Source organism: Diuraphis noxia, unplaced genomic scaffold (genome assembly GCF_037042655.1).
Source record: "Diuraphis noxia isolate RWA-SAM2 unplaced genomic scaffold, SU_Dnox_SAM2 contig0004, whole genome shotgun sequence".
NCBI lineage: Eukaryota > Metazoa > Arthropoda > Insecta > Hemiptera > Aphididae > Diuraphis > Diuraphis noxia.
This window is the reverse complement of record NW_028301714.1, coordinates 10,440,989-10,461,153: the sequence shown is the minus strand read 5'-3', so window position 1 is coordinate 10,461,153 and position 20,165 is coordinate 10,440,989. Positions and strand designations below refer to the sequence as shown.

At 28.7% G+C, this 20,165-nt stretch overlaps 1 protein-coding gene across 1 annotated transcript; it reads right to left on the bottom strand.

Moving 5' to 3' along the window:
* Positions 1-9,091: 9,091 nt before the first annotated feature.
* Positions 9,092-19,770, bottom strand: LOC149055694 (uncharacterized). The gene is made up of 3 exons (XM_089226700.1): positions 18,807-19,770; positions 10,484-10,619; positions 9,092-9,535 (listed from the first exon to the last, which is right to left on the bottom strand). Exons 1-3 carry the CDS (start codon positions 19,490-19,492, stop codon positions 9,257-9,259), a joined length of 1,101 nt encoding a protein of 366 aa, XP_089082826.1. The 5' UTR covers positions 19,493-19,770; the 3' UTR covers positions 9,092-9,256.
* Between the last annotated feature and the right edge of the window lie 395 nt (positions 19,771-20,165).

Genomic DNA, 20,165 nt, shown 5'->3' with positions numbered 1-20,165 from the left:
CTTGATTGTTTAATATGTACCTAGGTAATTTCGTTAAAATTTTAAATGAAAATAATCATAATTTTTTTTAACCGTTTTTAGCGTTTTATGTTATAATTATGTTATAATTATACGACTTAAAAATAAATAATCATATTAAAATAAAATATTTTTTTATTTTATTATCGTCATAACTATAGGTAGGTAATTAGGTATTATATATAAATAATATAGTGTTTCTGTTTAACATCATTTTTGCATTGCGCCATTGCGTGTAAATTTTTTGGGTAATGTGGGCAGTGCCGTGTTAAGGTGTAATGCCGCCGAAGGTACACATATTTCACATATTTTGCGTCCTCATAACTCCCCTCCCCCTAAATCATAAAATGTAAGAAAAATTCTAATTTTGCCGTCGGGTGGCGAATGCCCCCTTTACCCATCGGCCATCGTTAAACACGCCTCTGTGTGTGGGGACAATTCACTCACGACACTAAATGCCACAAGATATTTAATACCCCGACTTGTTAGCCAGGATTTCCACATTTGGATGTAGGTAGGTATCTAATAACATTGCATGGATATCGTACAGATAGTATCGAGGTAGCTCGATAATTCATATTAAATCAATCCACTTTAGGCAGTTTTATAACACTTTAGCAGTTTACTGATAATTTACGTTTTATTATCAAAATCGTTTTTCAGATTGTAAATTTTTTTTGTTTTAAAAAATCAAAATAATATTTATATATTTTAAAGATATATAGACCTATGCAGACCTTACGGTGTTATGTTGACCTACTTATTAAAATGGATACCAATTTTTTATTTATAGAAAATATATCGTTGCACCGCGTAGTCAAGCTTTAAGGTCATATATAATAATAAATTGTTGAAAAAAAAATTATACATTTGACACATTAAAAGAAAAATACATTTGTCTAATGAGAGTTGTCACATTTTTCTCAAAAAAACTACATTACCTATTTTATAAGTTAGGTTTTTTAAACAAATTAAAAGCAGACGTGAAAATTGTTTGGAAATTAATTTAAAAACAGTATCAGAAAACAAAACTTATCAATTTCTACTACTTTCCATAGCGCCACAGCGATTATAGAATACCTATGATATTGACTTACGAATAGTTGGTAAACAAGAAAACATTTTAATGCAATCATTAATTAATAATATTATAATATGTATATTGTATATTCATTATATTAAAATATTATTTTCCAAATTATAAGGAACTATTGTAAATATACAATAGGTAATTGTAGTAGGTATTAAAAAATGTACAAGAACATAAAGAAAATTATTAGGCTAACATAACCTTATAGCTTCAGTCTATCTATATCTGACTCATTTCTCAGATCATGTGGTGTTGAAAGTAAGCCCACACAATGATTTCAAAATCAATTCACTAAACTTATACCAGTACAAAAAAACATTTTCCTATAATATTTTTAAATTTGTTTTTTGCTTTCTTTTTTTCATGATATAATTTTCAGTAACACACATAGTTTAGTGTTTATTTGTTATAATTATGTTTTTATCCATATTTATGTATAATATATTCATATAGACATATAGTAACCAATTGTCTTTGAATTCAAAAAATTAACTCTGTACATATTGTGTTATGCATTTTTAGATTAGGGGTCTAATAGACTCTCACGCAACTATGAATGTTAAAAAGAGGCGCAAGCCTGATTAAGGATTAAGCTTCTGGCATTCTGGTAAATTAAAATCTCATACAGAGTGTATTTGTTCATATAATTTGCAACATCTCTCCTAAGACGCATAAAATGGCTCTGCAGCGAGGAATCAAACCATGATATGTGTTTTTACTCTTCACGCAATTCTCAGAATTACTCTATAACAAGTTATCATCAAATTCTGAAGCTCCACCTTGAAAAAATAAAAAATTACTTTATTAAAAACAAAAATACAGATTGATATAAAATAAAAATAAAAATTTGATTATAAAAATTAGCTTCATCGTTTTTTTTATTATTATTATTCTTAATTAATAATAAAAAGATAAATTAAAAAATAAAAACAAAATACAAAATGCATAAACTTCTGAGCCCTATTCATAATTATGAATATCTTATTACTTTTTTACTGCAATAATTTGAGTTTTAAAGAAATAAATAAGTAAATTTTGTAGTTATCAGGCCTATTAGGTACAAGTAATCAATCAAGAAGTCAATGTATTTTAAAAAAGATTGATCATTTAAACTAGCGTCTTTGGATACCTGCACTCATTTAGATTACGAATAGATTTAATAATGTTTTTTCTAAGATATTGAACAAATCCTATATCCAACATATTTTGATCATTATTTATTTCATTATTTAATCCAATTATACTAATTATTGTCCGATAATTTATAGGTGATAAACTTTGGAATGTTTACTGTTTTTTTGTTATAAATATCTAAAAACATAAATTTGGCTTATTAACACATTGATTTATGAAGTTCTCTAGCTATATAAATGTTTGCATAATGAGCCAAAAAAGTATAATTTTATAATTATTATTCAACTAAACTCAATTTTTTTCTCAATAAAATACAATTAAATTTAAATAATCAAACTTACGCAAGGTTTTTTAATACTGAATGTATCTGAAAAGCTTTTTATTTTTAAAAGCCTTTATTTAATGGATGGTGGATTGGAAGGCAAATTAACTGATAATAATGATACAATTTCATCTTCATCGTTTGTACTTTTTGCACAACTGACAGAAAACTAAAATATAATAAGAAAACAAAATTAAGTGTAAAAATATTCAATAATAATAATATAGTAATTAGATACCTGACCATATGAATTAAAATTTTTTTTTAACATTGACAAAATACAATTGATATCAATGAAATATCCATTAAACCTTTGATATTTAATAAATTAAATCATTTATAGAAAATAACCACCTAAAATAAAAATCATAATTCATAATTATTATTAATATTTATTGCTTATTTGTAAACGTGAAGTAGGTAAAAAAGAAAAATTAATAAATAAGTGAAATAATTTAAATACATTATTTATCTAGATTTCAGTCCTTTCAAACAATCACAATAATTGTAACGTCTTGCAGTAGGCTTATTATTATTTGAAACACTTGAAAGGAAAAATTTTACTAATTCTGGATGAACTATTTAGGCTTAAAATATATAATATACCACAGAAGTCTTAACTTTTAGTCATTTTTTGGATATTATATCATAATATATCAAGACATTTTTTGATCCAAATTGCAGTAAAATTATTTCACATTATAAACAATATGGAGCAACAAAGGCACCGCTTATTTTTCATATTGGTTGAAATTGTCTAATTTCTAGTATAGCTTACTTTTTTCATTCTTACAACAATAGGTCATGTTGGAACAGCAGCTTTTATAATAATCCCCATGATTTGATTTTGATTAAAAATAAAGCATATAGAGTCAAAATGAACAGAACATATTAAACTGTTCATAATTATATCAATGGTGTTTAAACCAATTTGCCAATTTAATTTACAAAATTCAACAATTTTCTTTTACCGGAAACGGCGGAAACCTTTTAAAGTAAATAATTATTATTTAAATTACGAATTTGTAAAAAAATTAGATGTGTGGTGAGTGTTTACTGTGTACTGAATTATCACTATTCACTAAACAGTTAACAGTAACAGTTGTTATCTCTTAAAATGTAATTTTACAGAATAACTAATAGATTATAAATGAATAATTAATTTTACAGCATAGGAAATAACAAAAAAAGCACAAAATTGTTTTTAAAAAGCAATAAAGCAAAAATTTACATATATCATATGTATATATATTTTTTTTAAAGTAAAAGTAAAGCATGACCAAAAATTAACATGAATTAATTGTAAAACTGAAATAAAATTGAAAAATTAATTTAAATTATAAAAATAATTCACTACCATATAATTGGCAAGATATTCAGTAGTGGAACTGACTCTAGTGTCTGACAGGATGTTTTTATACATTTATAAAAAAAAAAACATTTAGTCCATACTGCGTATTCCGTATTTTCTTATTAATTAAATTAAATTTTTTTATTACTATAGCTTTATAAACATAATATACAAAATTCACAGTTAGAATAATTGAAAAAACCAAAAAAGCATTTACCTACACAAAAAAAGGGGAAAATGAATTGGTATATTTGGAAAAAAAATGTTGTGAAACGAATTTATGTATAAAAATTAGACTTCTATCTCACATATAAAACAAGAAGCATTTGCTTTAAAACCTGAGCCTTACTAACTAGTAACTACAACAGTTATTAGTTATTCAAATTACAAAAAAATGAGAAATTGTTAATTTATGAAGTGAGTATGAATATCCAATCTCGTCAAAATTTAAACTTCAAACGTTCATAAAAAATAATTTGATGTTCCTGTAAACTTTTTTTCAAATATTAAATGATAGAAAAAGTTAAAAGTAGTTTTGTAATACATTGCCAAGTCCTAGATATAAAAAGAAAATTATTATGGAGTTCTAACTCAAAAAATTTTAGAATTAATGTTCATGATTTCGTTGAGTTTTATAAAAAATCTAACTTCAGATAAGACACTATTGTGAATTTACACTCAACTTTTTCAATTCTAAGTGTAGTGATGAATGTATTTTACCTATTCACTATAATGTGTGTTTTTTCTGCAGCTCGTCATCAACATTTGTAGTAGTAAAATGCTTCAATTTTTGACATCATCATATCTTTAGAGGTTAAATTAACTTAAAAGTTTTCAAAGAATTTTTTGTTAGGTACCTGCAATTATACATAATATGACCGACACCAAGATTAAACACACTTCAATACTATAACAACAAAAAATGTATTTACCTACCTACTTTAAGGTTTCCCAAAGTTTTGGAGCAACAAAAATTGTGGACATGTGGCCTCAGAAATGTAGAAGAGATATGATTAGTAGAATCCTCAAAAGTTATATATTTGTTCAATACACTTTAGTTCAGATGTTTTGTGCACAATCTGAAAGCAGAATACTAAGGTAATCTTCAACAAAATGTTGCCTTTGGATTCTAACAAATAAATATTCATCACTTTTTATGACACAGTCATAGAGTTCAAAAATTAAAAAAGGATGCTGTTCTAAGTGTTCCAACATTAAAACTGCCAGCAGCTTTTTTCAACGAAAATAAGATATCTATATCAGCAGTCAATTGACAGAATAGAATAGATGCCAAATAAGCCAAAAAGTTATTAATTGATAAATAATCATATAATTTTAGTAAAAATGAATATGTTCTTTAATTGTATACTCATATTTAGAGCCAGAGTTAGAGCTTAGATTTGTATGCATTTATTGCCTTTAGATGTATGTAAAAAATCAATCAATCAATCTGAACTGATAATAATATATTCAAATATGTACCAAAAGTTAAAATTCATTATTACTATTAAGTATAGTATCGAAACCAGAAAATGTATATATTTATTTTATGTTTCATTCTAAAAAGACCAACATAATAATCACTAGCTTGAATGTAACGTTGTTAATGCATACATCTTGACTACCTACCTCGGTTGTTAAATGTAATCGATTTAAATATTATTAAAGATTTTATATTAAAAGTATAATAAATTGTTTTCCTGGATATTATATTTACATTTTTATTTCTTCAGGTTCACAATGAACGTGTTACATCAAGTCTTTTATCAATATTACCACCTGCAACATTGATCATTAAATATGATATACTGGACTGAGAAATCAATAAGGAATCACATATGAAAATCCTACATTCTTAATTACTAACAGATAAAGAATAATATATTATGATCTTGATTCATCTCACTTACTAAAGCTTCAAAGATTGGACACCGTTTTTATTTTAAATAATGCAGAAATAAATACAAAACCAATATAATCATTGATAACCAAGATATCATCTAAAATAAGTATAAATTCTGAATTGAAAAAAGAACATTTAACATGTGAGATGTGAAGAAAGTCAAAGCCAAATCTAAAATTAGCTTCTCAACTTCAGTCACATACTACTGCCACAGCAGTACAGCACTCCAACATCATACACCTATTGAGTATAAAAAATTATTAAATGATACTGAAAATTTCATACTGATTATCACTAATTGGTTTGTTATGGCTAATTTTGCTAATCCAAATAATAAAAGCACAACATTAAAAATTCAAATCACCATATAGATCATTTTTATAAGATCAAGACAAATTGTTGAATTATGTTTAGGATGCTATTATTTCGATGAGATGTAAAGGAAATGACTATCTGAAAATTTTCCATAAAGAAATTTCAGTATATCAGTTAAAGAAAAAGTTTAAAAAGGTTCAAACGTACATTAAACAAAATATAATTATATCAATAAAATATTTTAATTACATCAAATGACCTATGAAAATATTACTATAGTACTACTAAGTTTTATATATATATTTTTTTAATATTGTAAGCTACCACATAAGTCATTAGTGCTATTATTACAACTAATACCATTATTATAATTTTATTTAGTTTTAAATCTTTCATTGTTTTTTTTTCATATTTATGTATCTGCCTATTACCTGAATCTCTATTTTAGCTTCATGTAACACACCTCTCACAGCCAATGTAGTCGAGGCAATAATATTATTATTATTATAAGTATTCAATTTTTGTATTAAAAATATTTAATCAATTCATAGTAGAATGATTTTACACATATTAAATTGTTTAGTTAACTAGGTAATAGTTAAAGTTTTCTCAATCATTATAAATCTGTTCCAGTAAAGTGACACAATAAAATATTACACTCTATATAATATATGGCACATGACATCTAATACAAAAGGGAAATAATAATGATTTAATTTAAAAGCCAAAAAAGTAGTGATAATTTGAAGGAAGGCAAGATAATGAAGAAGAAAAGAGAAGTAATAGTGTAGCCCAACTGGGTCAAATTGGGCGATTGTATTAAAAAGGTATTTGAAACTAATTTCTGTAAGATTGATTTCACAAAATGTTACAGATCGTAAAACTAGTTGAGGGGTAATTTCAACTATTACCTACCATCAATTTTAGCTCAAAATACCTTTAGATTTGACAAAATTTAAATTAGTTTAAGTTGACCAATTTTTTTTCTGGAAAAAATTTGAATCAGACAGAAAATTATACATAGATCGTACAGAACACTTTGTAAAAATTAAATCTTGTATCATTGTAAACTTTAATTGAATACTTGAAAATATGAATTTTGTAGATTACAATTTAAAATCAAAAACAAAAAATCTTTCGTTCAATCTATAAAAAATTTTCTGCCGAATTCAAATATTTTTTCAGAATCAAAATCAGACAACGTTAGCTAACTTTAGTTTTGTCAAAACCACAAGGCAGTTTTAAAATTCGTGTGGGTCGCTAAATTTTTTTTATGGGTCGTGGTTGATGATCCATAGATAAATATTTGAAAATAATTTTAGCCGTTAATTTATAAATGCTTAAATGATGTTTTATTTGATACCTCTACGTATAATAATAATAATAATAACAATGTGAAGATAACTAGTATTGTAGAATACTCGTATACTAATATAGAACATATAGATTTTACAATGGATATCAATATTATTTTATGATTGAATTATTTTACCTGTACCTAAAAAGGTACATATATATTAATTTCATAGGCTTTATACAGCCTATAGGTACAGTAGGTACACAGTCAAGTGTCTCTCGTGTTTGCGTACTTAGGGATTTGTACCATGGACGAAAACCTGTGTAATATAACATAATTTGGATACGGCCACAATTCGCGATTACAATGAACTCCAAAGGAGCACTGCGGTTTGGCCTTCGCAGGTAGGCGAAATAAGGTGCCCAACGCCAATATCCATTATACGTATATAAGTGTATAGTACTTCATGAACGTTGTGGTTATGCTACCATATATATTACCATTGAATATAAGATATTATAATACTAATACGAATACTATAATAAATTATCCTAACCTACTGTTGGCCATCAGACGTAAAAGAAATGAGAATTAGACTATAAATCAAAATAATATATTACATTATAATATTCTATCTATACTGCAGTGGTTCTCAAACTTTTTTGATTACTGGTCACACTATTATACATTAATAGTTTTCGCGGTACAATCAAGTCGATCAACACAAATGTACCGAAATCAAGTACCTGCTGTTTTCAATATTTTTTACCAACATAGTTACAAAAATCCGACGTTTCTAGCAGCACAATGTTGTGCCGCGGTACACCGGCTGATTTTAATCCTTGATCATAAGAATTTATTAATTTATAATATGACTTGAGATAGTTTACAACTGTGGATACGTGGATCGTACAGATTTTAGTTTATAAATACTCTGAAATGACATGTGTCCAAAAAAGTTTGAAGCAATTTTATTGTTATTAGAGTGATAAGTCTTTGTATTTGACGAATAATCTAGGTACACGTGTGTATTAAATTATTAATTTGTTAAAATACCATTTATTGGGATTACATCTTGAAACAAATATGAGAGATCAATGTATGTTTATACCTCATATAGGTACCCAATAATTACAACTATTTAACTGATTTTGTGAACATTTTAAATTGTTCTCGGAGATATCAGAAAAGTTTAGAGAGTATAGTTTGTGAACCACATTCGATTTATACAGAATGATCCAATCTGTTACAGGTGAATTGCCCATCTTGGTGGAATTGGTTCATAAAGTGAAGTACATGGACGCAATTTCGGCCGTGTATTGAGGTACACCGAAATCAAGATCCAACAATAAGCGCTGTATTTTATCATATTTCTTTTTTTCAAATGTTAAACAGCTAAAAATGGACCTGGATCACCTGAAGTTAATAGACCAAAAAACTACTGGATGGTTTAAAACCATTGGTTTTCCACATTAGGTTTCCAACATTTTTTTCAACTCCTATTTAAGTGTATAGCTCACACACGATTTTTTTTTAGCTTACGAAAAAATAAATTCATTTTGCTTATACCTACCTATCTGAATGATTACATATTTCTATTCAAGTTAAAAGAAATGTGGAATATAAATTTTTGTACAAATATTTTATTATAACTACAAATCTTTGGCCCAGGCAACATCAGGCACGACAACTATTATAATAATAATAAAAATATATATTATGCCGACATGATCAGTAGTAATTGCAAGATTGCAGGTCAGGTACATAACACAATGATATAATTTAATATGTATATGGCCAAGCGGAAATCTGCACACAGCTGAAGACTATAAACTAGCATTCTGGAGCTGCAGAAATTCGCAATTCTCATCGATCGGTTCCGGCGATGGGATAATTTCGTCGTTGGTCTGACCGATCGCAACTTCAAGAGTCGCCACTGTCGGAACTTCCATGTTGGTCATGCCCGTCAACAATTCAGTCGGGTGGTCCGTGTACATTTCCTCGTCTTCGTGCATGGTCGACAATTGGTACGGGTACGGGTACGGGTCATCGTGCATGAACTTGGGCGGGTAAGCATAATAAATACACTGGTACAAGGGAGGTGGCTGAAAAAAAAAATAACAATATCAATAATTAGCAAAAAAAAAAAAAAAAATGAACATTTAGACTTAATTTTTTGGAAGCAGCTTGGCTTGATTAGTATGAAATAAATGGTAACTACCTCTCCGAAGAAAAAAAATTATTTAAAAACCAAGATTAGGTATACTACGAAATATCGGCAAGTAATCTTGTAAAGTAAATTTTTCAAAGTTTATGTTGTTTTTTTAACAAGGTTAAGTAAATTTAATATGTATCAATAAGAATAAGTTCAAAGTTAATTAAATTTTATGTTAAGTTTAAAAGTTATAAAGCACACAATTTTTTTAAACTTTTTACTATAGGTATCAGGTACTTAAGTTAATATAGTATTTCGATATTATAGACGTTTTTGTCACTAAAATCATAACTTACATTAATATAAAATCGATTGAAATGTAATTTAATAAAATTTAAAACAATTGAGTTAAATTCGTAGTTAAATTATCGGAATCCTAAAAATAGATGATTAGTTAAATTAAAAGTAATTTTAAAGAATATTGACATTGACTTTAAATTTTCAAATCGTTAATATCCAGCCTTACTAGCTCCATTATGTGTATATTAAATTATAAATATAATATATTATAACTAAACAACTACTGATCGTTGTCCTTTATCATGCGTGATATAGGAAAGGTGTGAGAGTTGTATAAATTTGTATGATATTTTATCTCTGGGATTTGAAATAATAATATTTTCGGAATGCGAAAAAGTGTTAAATGATTAATATTAGAAAATGTGAATGATGAAAAGCACCTCGTCGCCTCTATAGTCACATGGTCACGCCGCTGCAATCGCAGTAGCATGGGTAAAGTATTGTATATCCGGTATAGGTATGAGTATCTATCGATATGTTATTTTATTGTATTTAAAAGCACTAGATACTATACTTTATAGAATGAGATAATACGTACCTCGTCGGCGTCGACATCAAAAGGAACTACACGATCTTTTCCAATGTCTTCGTAACGCGGCGGCCTGTCTAGCATTTTCCTCATGATGAATTCGTCCAATGTAATTTCGCAGGCCACAGCTCTCAACAAATTGCACCTGTAAAAATGTCATTAGGTCAAACTTGGGTAAAAAAAAAACCCTACTAAATTATATAAATTATATCCCGGCAGAGGGAGTATCCGATGCATAAACACAATAATACAAGGTATTCATTTTTTTTTTTTTTTTTATTGAAGTACGTATAAAAAATTAAAGATGACAAATAATATGGGCAATATATGCTAAATAATCTAAAAATAGTCAATATATATGCACATAAATGTCAAATATGCAAAAATATGCAAAAGAAGTTTACATATTTGTAATTTAGACTTCATGAATCGAATTTAAATCTTTCTCGGATGTAATATTTTGGTAGCGAAAAAAAATATGCGAAGTCATAAACAAAAGCTCAAGTGATATGTCATATTCGAGCAAAACAAATAATAACTAATAACTAAAAACAGTAAAAACCCTTGTTCACATGACGTAAACGGTGTCTGAACTATGGCTTTGTAGTTTACACCTATTATTTTTGAAAGGTAATTTAAACGTAGTTAATAATAAGTATGTATATATTATTTTAAAAAAATGCACATATCGTATACCTACTTGAAGGTAAAAAAAAATAGTTTCTTTTTATGAGTAAGTTTAAGAAAACTACAAATTGTTTTAAATTTAGTTCAATATAAACAACTCATACGTGCCTAATACCTAGTATTTATTTATAGTTTTCCAAAAAATGATGGGTTAAAAAAAATTTTAATTGGTATAATAGTTAAAGTGGTTATCACAATTAAAGATAGTACTATCTTGGTTATTATTGTTATTAAGATAAATAATTATCGGCTTCAGCTTACTGCTTGTTACTCAGTTCTCACTTCTCTTACGTAGTATGTTCTCTTATTCACTATTTAGTTTTTAATTATAATGTAACTAGCTGATCCCCATGCCCTTCGTTGCCCGTTAAAAATACAGACTCTATATGTTTCAAAATGTTTGTCTAATTCGTCGTTGATACCCAGATAGTCATGATCAAAACTTTCCATGACAAATTTCCGTGGATTTACCGTATCTTTATCTCAATTAAAGATTTTTAACATAGTCATTTAAAATACAGGACTAAATGTATATTAAATCATAATATTTTATCAAATTTTTAGCTTTGTAAAGGTGAAATAATTTTTAAAATCGATACCAAATTACAAATAACAAATTACTAATTTCTTATTATTCCATAATAAATTGTATAACTGTTAGCAATTCAAAAATAACTGTATGTTTATTATTATTATTTCTATAAAAAATATCACATTTGCAATAAAATAATTAGGGGCCACCTATCAAGATGAAATATAGCCTATAGATTCATGGGATACCTAGTGTACCTTTCAGATGGATAAAAAAAATGTTAAAATCGGTCAAGTAGTTCCAATCTTCCAAAGATTAAACTGAATAAAAGAACATACTTTCTTCTTTATATGATATAATCTTTTCAACCCCTGTAAGGGTTGAATTTTGAATAACTTTTTAGTGTGTGTCTGCATCAGTGGCGTCATTTGGGAGGGGGGGGGGGGGTTGGCAAGGTGGGCATTTGCCCCTGTCTGATTTTTAAAAGCAGACCAATGGGCCGGTGTCCAGTTTTTGTTATTTAACCATTATTTTATTTTATTAGTGCAAAGACATGATTATTTACAAATTATAGTCAAAAACTCACAATGACACATTTTTAATTAATAATTGATAGTAAGAATAAATTTATATTTAGACGCATGCGGGTTGTGCATGACGCATGTATGTTTTGTGTGTGCAATGTGTGCATGTGTAATAATAACGATAATAATAATTAATATCATAATCCCATATAATTTTATTTATAAAATCTAAAATTATTACAAATTCTAAAAACAACAATCGATTTACACTCTTACCTATTTATCATTGGTCTCAGAACTCAGACTTCTGTCAACTTGCGATAGCCGACAGTCGTGTATCACAATAATTCACTGTAAACCACCTATACTGTATTTTGTTTAATATTTAGTATTTTACCTAGTTTAGTAACCGCTTGGCGCTTATTCTACCTATATTAATTATATTCGTGACGTGTGTTCTCATTATTCTTTTGATATGGACAAAACATTTCTTAAAAAAAAAGTAATGGGTGGTGCGGCTAAAAACCGTCGTGCAAAAAAAATAAAACTACTGTAGTTTTATTTTTGTAGTTTAACTACAGCAAGTCGCCCAAGAATCAAAAACAATTTCTGAATTGTTTAATAAACAAATAAACAAAACCTGAACCAGTAAGCAAGCAATAATAAATAAAAAAATTGGTATAACTTAAGATAATATTAATTTCTAAATTCGATTTTATGTACCTATCTTTTAGATTGATGCACAATTAATACAACCTGCAGTTATATTACAGTTGAACAAATTAATCGAAGAACAAGAATATTCAGTTGATTATCCTGTAAATGATTATTTTTTTTTTATAGACTCAAATTATAATGTTAAATAATAAGTATACTTTTAAGTTATAAATATATAATATATTTTAGGATGATCATGATAGATCTGTTAGTTTGAATATTGAACAACCAGATCCATTTACAAATGAAGATGATACAATGGACAATAAGGTGTGATTTTTTTTTTTTAATTTAGTAAAAACAAAATTATTGTAAATATCAATCTATAAACAAATTTTTAACTTTCTCATTATTTTAGGATGTAGTCGTAGTGCCAAGATCAGCAGTTGATGTTTCTATTCCTACAATTGAAAAACAACACATGTGTGATCCAGTAAGTACCAAACAAATATAAAATAACTTGCTTACATTATGTTTTAATTAAAGGATTATTTTCATACTTTCATAGGTGAAACTAAAACTCTATAAAGTAGGGTGCTAAAGTATTAAAAACATAAGATTGATGGTATTTAATTATAATTATGATAGTTCTTAAGAAACAAGGGGTGCTAAATTAGAACTTAAGGGTATTACTTTAAGGAATAATTCCTTAACTTTCTGTCAATCCAAATTATTTTTAATATGCATAATACATTTAATATTGTTTATAGGAAATTAATAGGTTTGGCACGGGATACTAATTATTTATTACAAATTTTAAAAATCAGCACATTTACTTCACATAACTAAGTCATTTTATGTGTGATTAGGAAATAAAAATCCTTTTTATATTAATTATTTTTATTTTTATATATTTAATGTAAAAACTTATTAAAATATAGGTATCAAATAATATTTTATTCATAAGTATAGTCAAACAATTTACTTATATTTTATTGTATTTTTATCAATTTTTTGTATTGGAAATTAATATTTATAGTACCTGTATAATATTTTATTTTATATTTGGGTGTATAAAAAAACCATTACGTTCTGCCTCTAGCCCTCTGAGTGCTGAGTCTGCCCTCTCTTAAATCTGTCCCTGCTTACAGCATATAAAATTACCTAATTTAAAATAATTGAATAAGTTAAAACTAACATTTACTTTTTGTGCTTAGGTTCAATTGCCTATAAATGCATTTCAAGAAAATTATGATATATCTTTATCAAAAAATGATGAACTAGTTCAGCCAGAAATGTTGTTCCCCGCTACTAATGGTCGACGATTTACAAGTAGACATTATAAAATTTACAACTGGATAGAGTATTCTGTATCAAAAGATGAAATTTTCTGTTTTCCATGCAGTTATTTTTCTGCCAACATTATAGCCTCTGAAAAAACTGCTGGTAATTTATGTTTTGTTAATTATGGTTCAAAATGTAAAAATTGGAAGGAACAGACCTTATCTTTAAACAATCATCAGAGATGTAAGACTCATGTTATCTGTGTACAGCGTTGGAACGATTATATTCTAGTTAAAAAAAACTATTCACTATCTATCGCTAATCAAGTTAATAATGTACAACAACAAAATATTATTGAAAATAGAGAACATTTAAAATTCTTACTAAAGGCGACACTTTTTCTGTCAAAACAGGGTTTGGCATTTTGTGGACATAATTAGTCTGATATTTCTAAAAACAAAGGGAATTTTTTAGAAATGTTAGATGTTTGCTGATGATAAAATAAAATAACGATTACAGGCCCGTTACGGTCACTACACAAGTCCTGAGTATCAAAATAATTTTATAAGTAGTATAGCTCAATGTACAAGTTAGATTATATTAAACTCTATGAATAAGTTTGGTGTCTATCAATTATGGTTGATGAAACCAAAGACTTATCAAAAAAAGAACAAATGAGTTTTTTAATGCTGCAGACAAAGAACTAAATATTTGTAAGAGATCAATTGGTTGCTACTACATGGCAAATTCAAATGCTGAAAGTTTGGCAAGTGAAATAATTAAAATACTATCAATAAATAAATTGGATATCATGAACTGTATTGGACAATGCTACGATGGAGCTTCTGTTATGAGTGGACAGTATTCCGGTGTTCAAGAAAGAATACGCTCTAAAGTTCCTCACGCCATTTATGTCCACTGCTATGTGCTCATCGTTTAAATTTATGTTTAATTCAAACGCTACAAAATATATCCCACTTATGTAATTTTTTCAATACAATTCAAAACTTGTATAAGTTTTAAATGAATGGGCAAACAAGGTATGAGCTATTTGTCAGAGCTCAAAAAGATAAACAAATACCTGTAATTCATTTGAAACGGTTGGTAGAAACAAGATGGGCATATTGGTATAAATCAATACAAAAAGTTAATATGCGTTATACTGAAATTTTAGAAGTTCTATCAATACTGAGTCATCAGGGAGATCAAACTGCAAGAGCTGTATGTATATTAAGTGAAATTTCAAATATTTCATTTATAAAAACTTCTCATGCTATGGAGATTTAATTTCTTAATAAAAATAAATATAATTTGTTTGGTTACCTAATACTTTGTGAAAACGATTACTAAGTTATTATGTTATTAATCATTAATCATTTGATCGAATTTATTTGCTTTGTTATGAAATCTTAATTTAAAATATTTGGCATCACCAAATTTATTGAATATAGATGTGGAAAGTTTTAAGGCAGAAAATTTTTAAAAAAAAATCTATAGACAATCAAATGTTGGCACCTTTGGAAATGGCTGAAATTGTATCCTCCAACGGCTCCAACACATTTCCAAACTTATATAAATTGTTGAACATGACTTATACAATCTCTATTAGTAGTGCTACTTGTGAAAGAGCATTCTCTGCTATGTTGTGTGTAAAAAATCGGCTATGTTCAACAATGTCACAAGACCGTTTTTCTAATTTAGCTTTATTAAGAATAGAAAGAGATTTTACCAATAACATAGACAGTGATACTATTATAGAACATTTTCTAGGTAACAATAAAAATAGATGAGTGGATCTCGGTATGTAAACTATAATCAATGACCTATGTGACCATATAACATTTTATGTAAAACTTACAAGTACATCAATTTTAATAATATAGTATGCTAATAATTTGTCATGCTTGTTTTTTTTTTTTTTTGAGTAATAATTATTTTTCGGTGGATGGGGCCATGAGGGGTATGGTTTCTACTTCTTGTAGCTATATGCACACCTTTTTTATTTTGGATATCTATCTACTAATTTCTTTAAATATGACCACTTTATAGAATTTTCATAATCATCGTAGATTACAGATTGGCTTGCAATTATATGTTGGATAAGCTTTAGCATGTGCGGATAATAAGGGTAGAATGTAGGTATATCAGACAACTTGATATAGGTTGGGAAAACCAAATATTCATATTTCCAATAGAAATTATGGTTCCTACACAATTGGCCATACTATTATACTAATATGTTATGCAGCGCCACAGAATGTGAGCAAATAACTTTTGAACCACTTTCATAAATAAAACAACACTTTTCACAACTACCTAAACCATCAATGAAGAAAAATAAAATTGGAATAATATAATATCTATTCATAAGCTATAAAAGCTATAGCTTCTTTACTAAATTCAGAGGAACAGTCAACACTTTTATACCATTTTTTATTTCACAACTTAAATAGAGTATAGATATATTTATAGCAAAACTATTTACAAGTAGGTTAATTTAATAAATTTAAAATGTATGCACGGCTCCTTCAAATTAAACTTGTATTAGTTGTATTGGAGGTGAAGTTCTTAATTTAAAGTTATATCATATTAATTTGTTATGAGTATGACTTATACATTAATTTAAAATAAAAATTAATAAATCTTTTAAAATAGATGTTATATTGGATAAATTATTTATTAAATATTTACCATTGTTATTAATTACAAATTACTAATGTTGTTGGATTAAAATTAATCACCAAAATTGTCAAAGCACCATAACATATATTCCAAACCCATTATTTAAAATGATCGTGGATCTAGTGTCTTTAAGACATATAGTTAAATAACTCAAAAACTACTCATTTCGATTTTGGTTCTGGTGAGTACTAACATCAACATTCAAATTATCCACTAAATAATTATTTAATGTAGAAATTTTTATTTCCACAGAGCACTTCTTAAGAAGTACGAATATTTCAAGAATTTGAAAATATAGGTAATCTATATTATTTGTTTAGGTACTTAATATTTAAAAAATATCAATTTTATATAGGTCACTGCATTATTGAAGAAAATTAGAGATGTGTGTGTTGATGAATCACTCTGTATACAATGTAATTCTTTAATCGTTTGTATTTGAACATATTATATATATTTTCACAAATATTCAAGTATGTATTTTAAATACTTTTAAAAATAAATATATTTTACAAGACAGCTTTGAGTACAGTTATGACTTATTCATAATCTTCAGTTAAGTCATCAATATACATTTTACTGCACATGTGAGCTTTTATAAAGTTTAATTTGAGAATATTGATTTAGTTTCCTAAAAATAAACTTTTAATAAAAAAAAATTTGTTTGTTTTTTTAATGGTACTTATTTGTAACTAATCCTATAACTAGGAAGCTGGAATACTTTGGACACATTTTAAGAAATAGTCAACGATACAGTATACTACAGCTTATATTACAAGGAAAGATAGAAGGAAAGATAGAAGGAAAAAGAAGTGTCGGAAGGAGACGGCTGAAGAATCTCCGTGACTGGTACAATACAACATCTATTGATTTATTTCGGGCATCACTTGACAAGAATAGTATAGCCAATATGATATCCAACATCCGGAACGGATAGGAACTCACAGAAGAAGATTTGAAAATATTAGTGTATATTACTATATTTTACATACATAAAATGGCATTTACAAATATAATTTTTTTGACAAAAATTAATTTAACCTACGTAGTGTAGTCATAATGCCTAGCAGAAAAATAAATTACATTAATCGCAATAATATCATAAAATATACTTGGTATTTAGTTATATTGTAGACCATCGTCTTGGCTCAGAATCAATTTCACAGGTTTTCTTATACATTAAAATTAAAATTTCACATTTCCAATACATTGACTTTAGACAAGAAAATCATATAGGTAGTAAATAAAAAATAGTATAGAATAGTACACACCTAAATTACAGTTAAGTGTTACCTACATAACTACTTTTAAAAATAAATTATGTTGCAAGACAAATAAAAGGCATGGTCAAAAAAGGATGTGAGGGCTTTGCCGGTGGTCAAAAAATATTCATATCCCCTGCCATAAAAACTTTTTTTAATTACTTATGTCACTAATCTCCAATTGTCAACTCTTCTTGATCTACTTAAGAACCTATTACAGTACTACCTAAAGTTACATATTAACTCTCCAGAGTCTATAATAACTTTTTTTATCTTTATACATTGTAATTATATTTTAATGATTATAATAATAATTTGAACTTACTAATTTTTTGTATTTTATGTACATTTGAATCTCATTAAAAAAGATAAATTATATACATCATTATAGTAAATAATAAAAATAATAATAATTTAAATTAACATTTCAGCTTAATTTTTACAATTATTAGGTATAATATGAACATTTATTTATAATACAACTCGGGAGAATTTACATAATATTATGTTGACCCGGGAGGTTATTACCTAGTTTTAAGTGTCTTAACTATTGTGAGAGTAAATCACTGTCAAAAAGGACAATGGCCGCCGAGGAGTTTATTCAAGATAACGCCTAGTTACCTATCTGATATCTAATTCCCAATATACCTTATATTTTATTTATCCTTTATATCTGGCGATTATAAATTAAGAATATTACTCACAACATGTCAGCATCACTTTGGTCGTCATCGGGGTTTCTTTCTGACATATCGTCATCAGGGTCCCTCCCTGGCAAGTCAGCATCGCTTTGATCGTCATCGGAGTCTCCTCCTGACATACCGGCATCGCTCTGGTCGTCATCGGGGTCTTCCGCTGACATACCGGAATCGCTCTGGTCGTCATCCGGGTCTTCCCCTGATATATCGTCATCGGGGTCTTCCCCTGATATTTCGTCATCGTTTTGGTCGTCATCGGGGTCTTCCCCTGACATATCGTCATCGCTCTGGTCGTCATCGGAGTCTCCTCCTGGCATGTCGACACCGTTCTGGTCATCGTCGGAGTCTCGCTCTGGCATGGTGGTATCGCTGTGATCATCAGAGTCTCCAACCGGCATGGCGTCAACGCTCTCATCACCGTGGTTTGACGTGTAGTTGTTAACCTCATTCATGATTTGATGTCCGAGAATGATTGCCCTCAAAATCGGATTCCTTGCAAACATCATCCACCTTATCCGCTCATTATTGACATTAATCAAGCAGGGTTCCTCGGAAACAGGAGCTTCGTCATAGCATAGATTATAGTCGACGGATAAGTGGGATTCGCCGTCGCTCGGCGACATCGTTGCATTGTTTTCAACCGAACTGCTCCAACAGGAATCGTTCGAACTGCTACTTTCATGATCAGACATGTTTTCGAGTACCGGGACACTGGACAGCTACAATACGACTACTACAACATAGACGATAAAAAAAACCGCAATCGTCACGAGCAAAGGTTCTGAACGTCGGACGCGCGTGAAGCGGTTGTGAAAATCGACGTGACGATGAAAACGATTTCAGGCAAACGACCGGCCCAATGATGTAACGACAATCTCATCAAACAGTCACATGTGCGCGTGGTATCGTAAGTGTCGGACAACAACAAGTACAATGTCGGAGGTCGGACACGGACACGCGTGGGTAGGGTGGCAGGACACGTAAGGAATGCGGAACCCGCAGTGAGGCGATTGGTTGTGCGGTACCTCACCACGGCGGCCAGCGACCGTGGCGCACCCACAACGCGTCGGGTGGCCGGACGCTTGGATGGTTTTTTCCATGGAACGATTAAATTAACGGACAACCATCGTGGGTCCCTAGCACGATGCCTACCTGTAGAATTGTACCCATCCAATAGGTACTGACGCGCCGAAACAGCAGTGCAGCTGCCGCGGCGCCTCCCAGTCGCGCCAAAAATCGAAGTTCGACGTCGCGTTAACTACAACAGCCGTCGTATGAATACACTGCGACAGTGTTACAGAGTAAGATTTTGAGATGGCGCCAGCCCCGAACCCGTGTCAAACCCATAATAGAATAAACGTTTAT

Bases quoted from the DNA above. Each gene is read 5' to 3' on its own strand.
- LOC149055694 (XM_089226700.1), bottom strand. From the start codon at position 19,492: ATGTCTGATCATGAAAGTAGCAGTTCGAACGATTCCTGTTGGAGCAGT. The intron at 10,620-18,806 runs GTGAGTAATATT...ACATTTTTACAG, and splicing joins CAAAGTGATGCTGACATGTT to GTGCAATTTGTTGAGAGCTG. The intron at 9,536-10,483 runs GTACGTATTATC...TTTTTTTTTCAG, and splicing joins TTGATGTCGACGCCGACGAG to CCACCTCCCTTGTACCAGTG.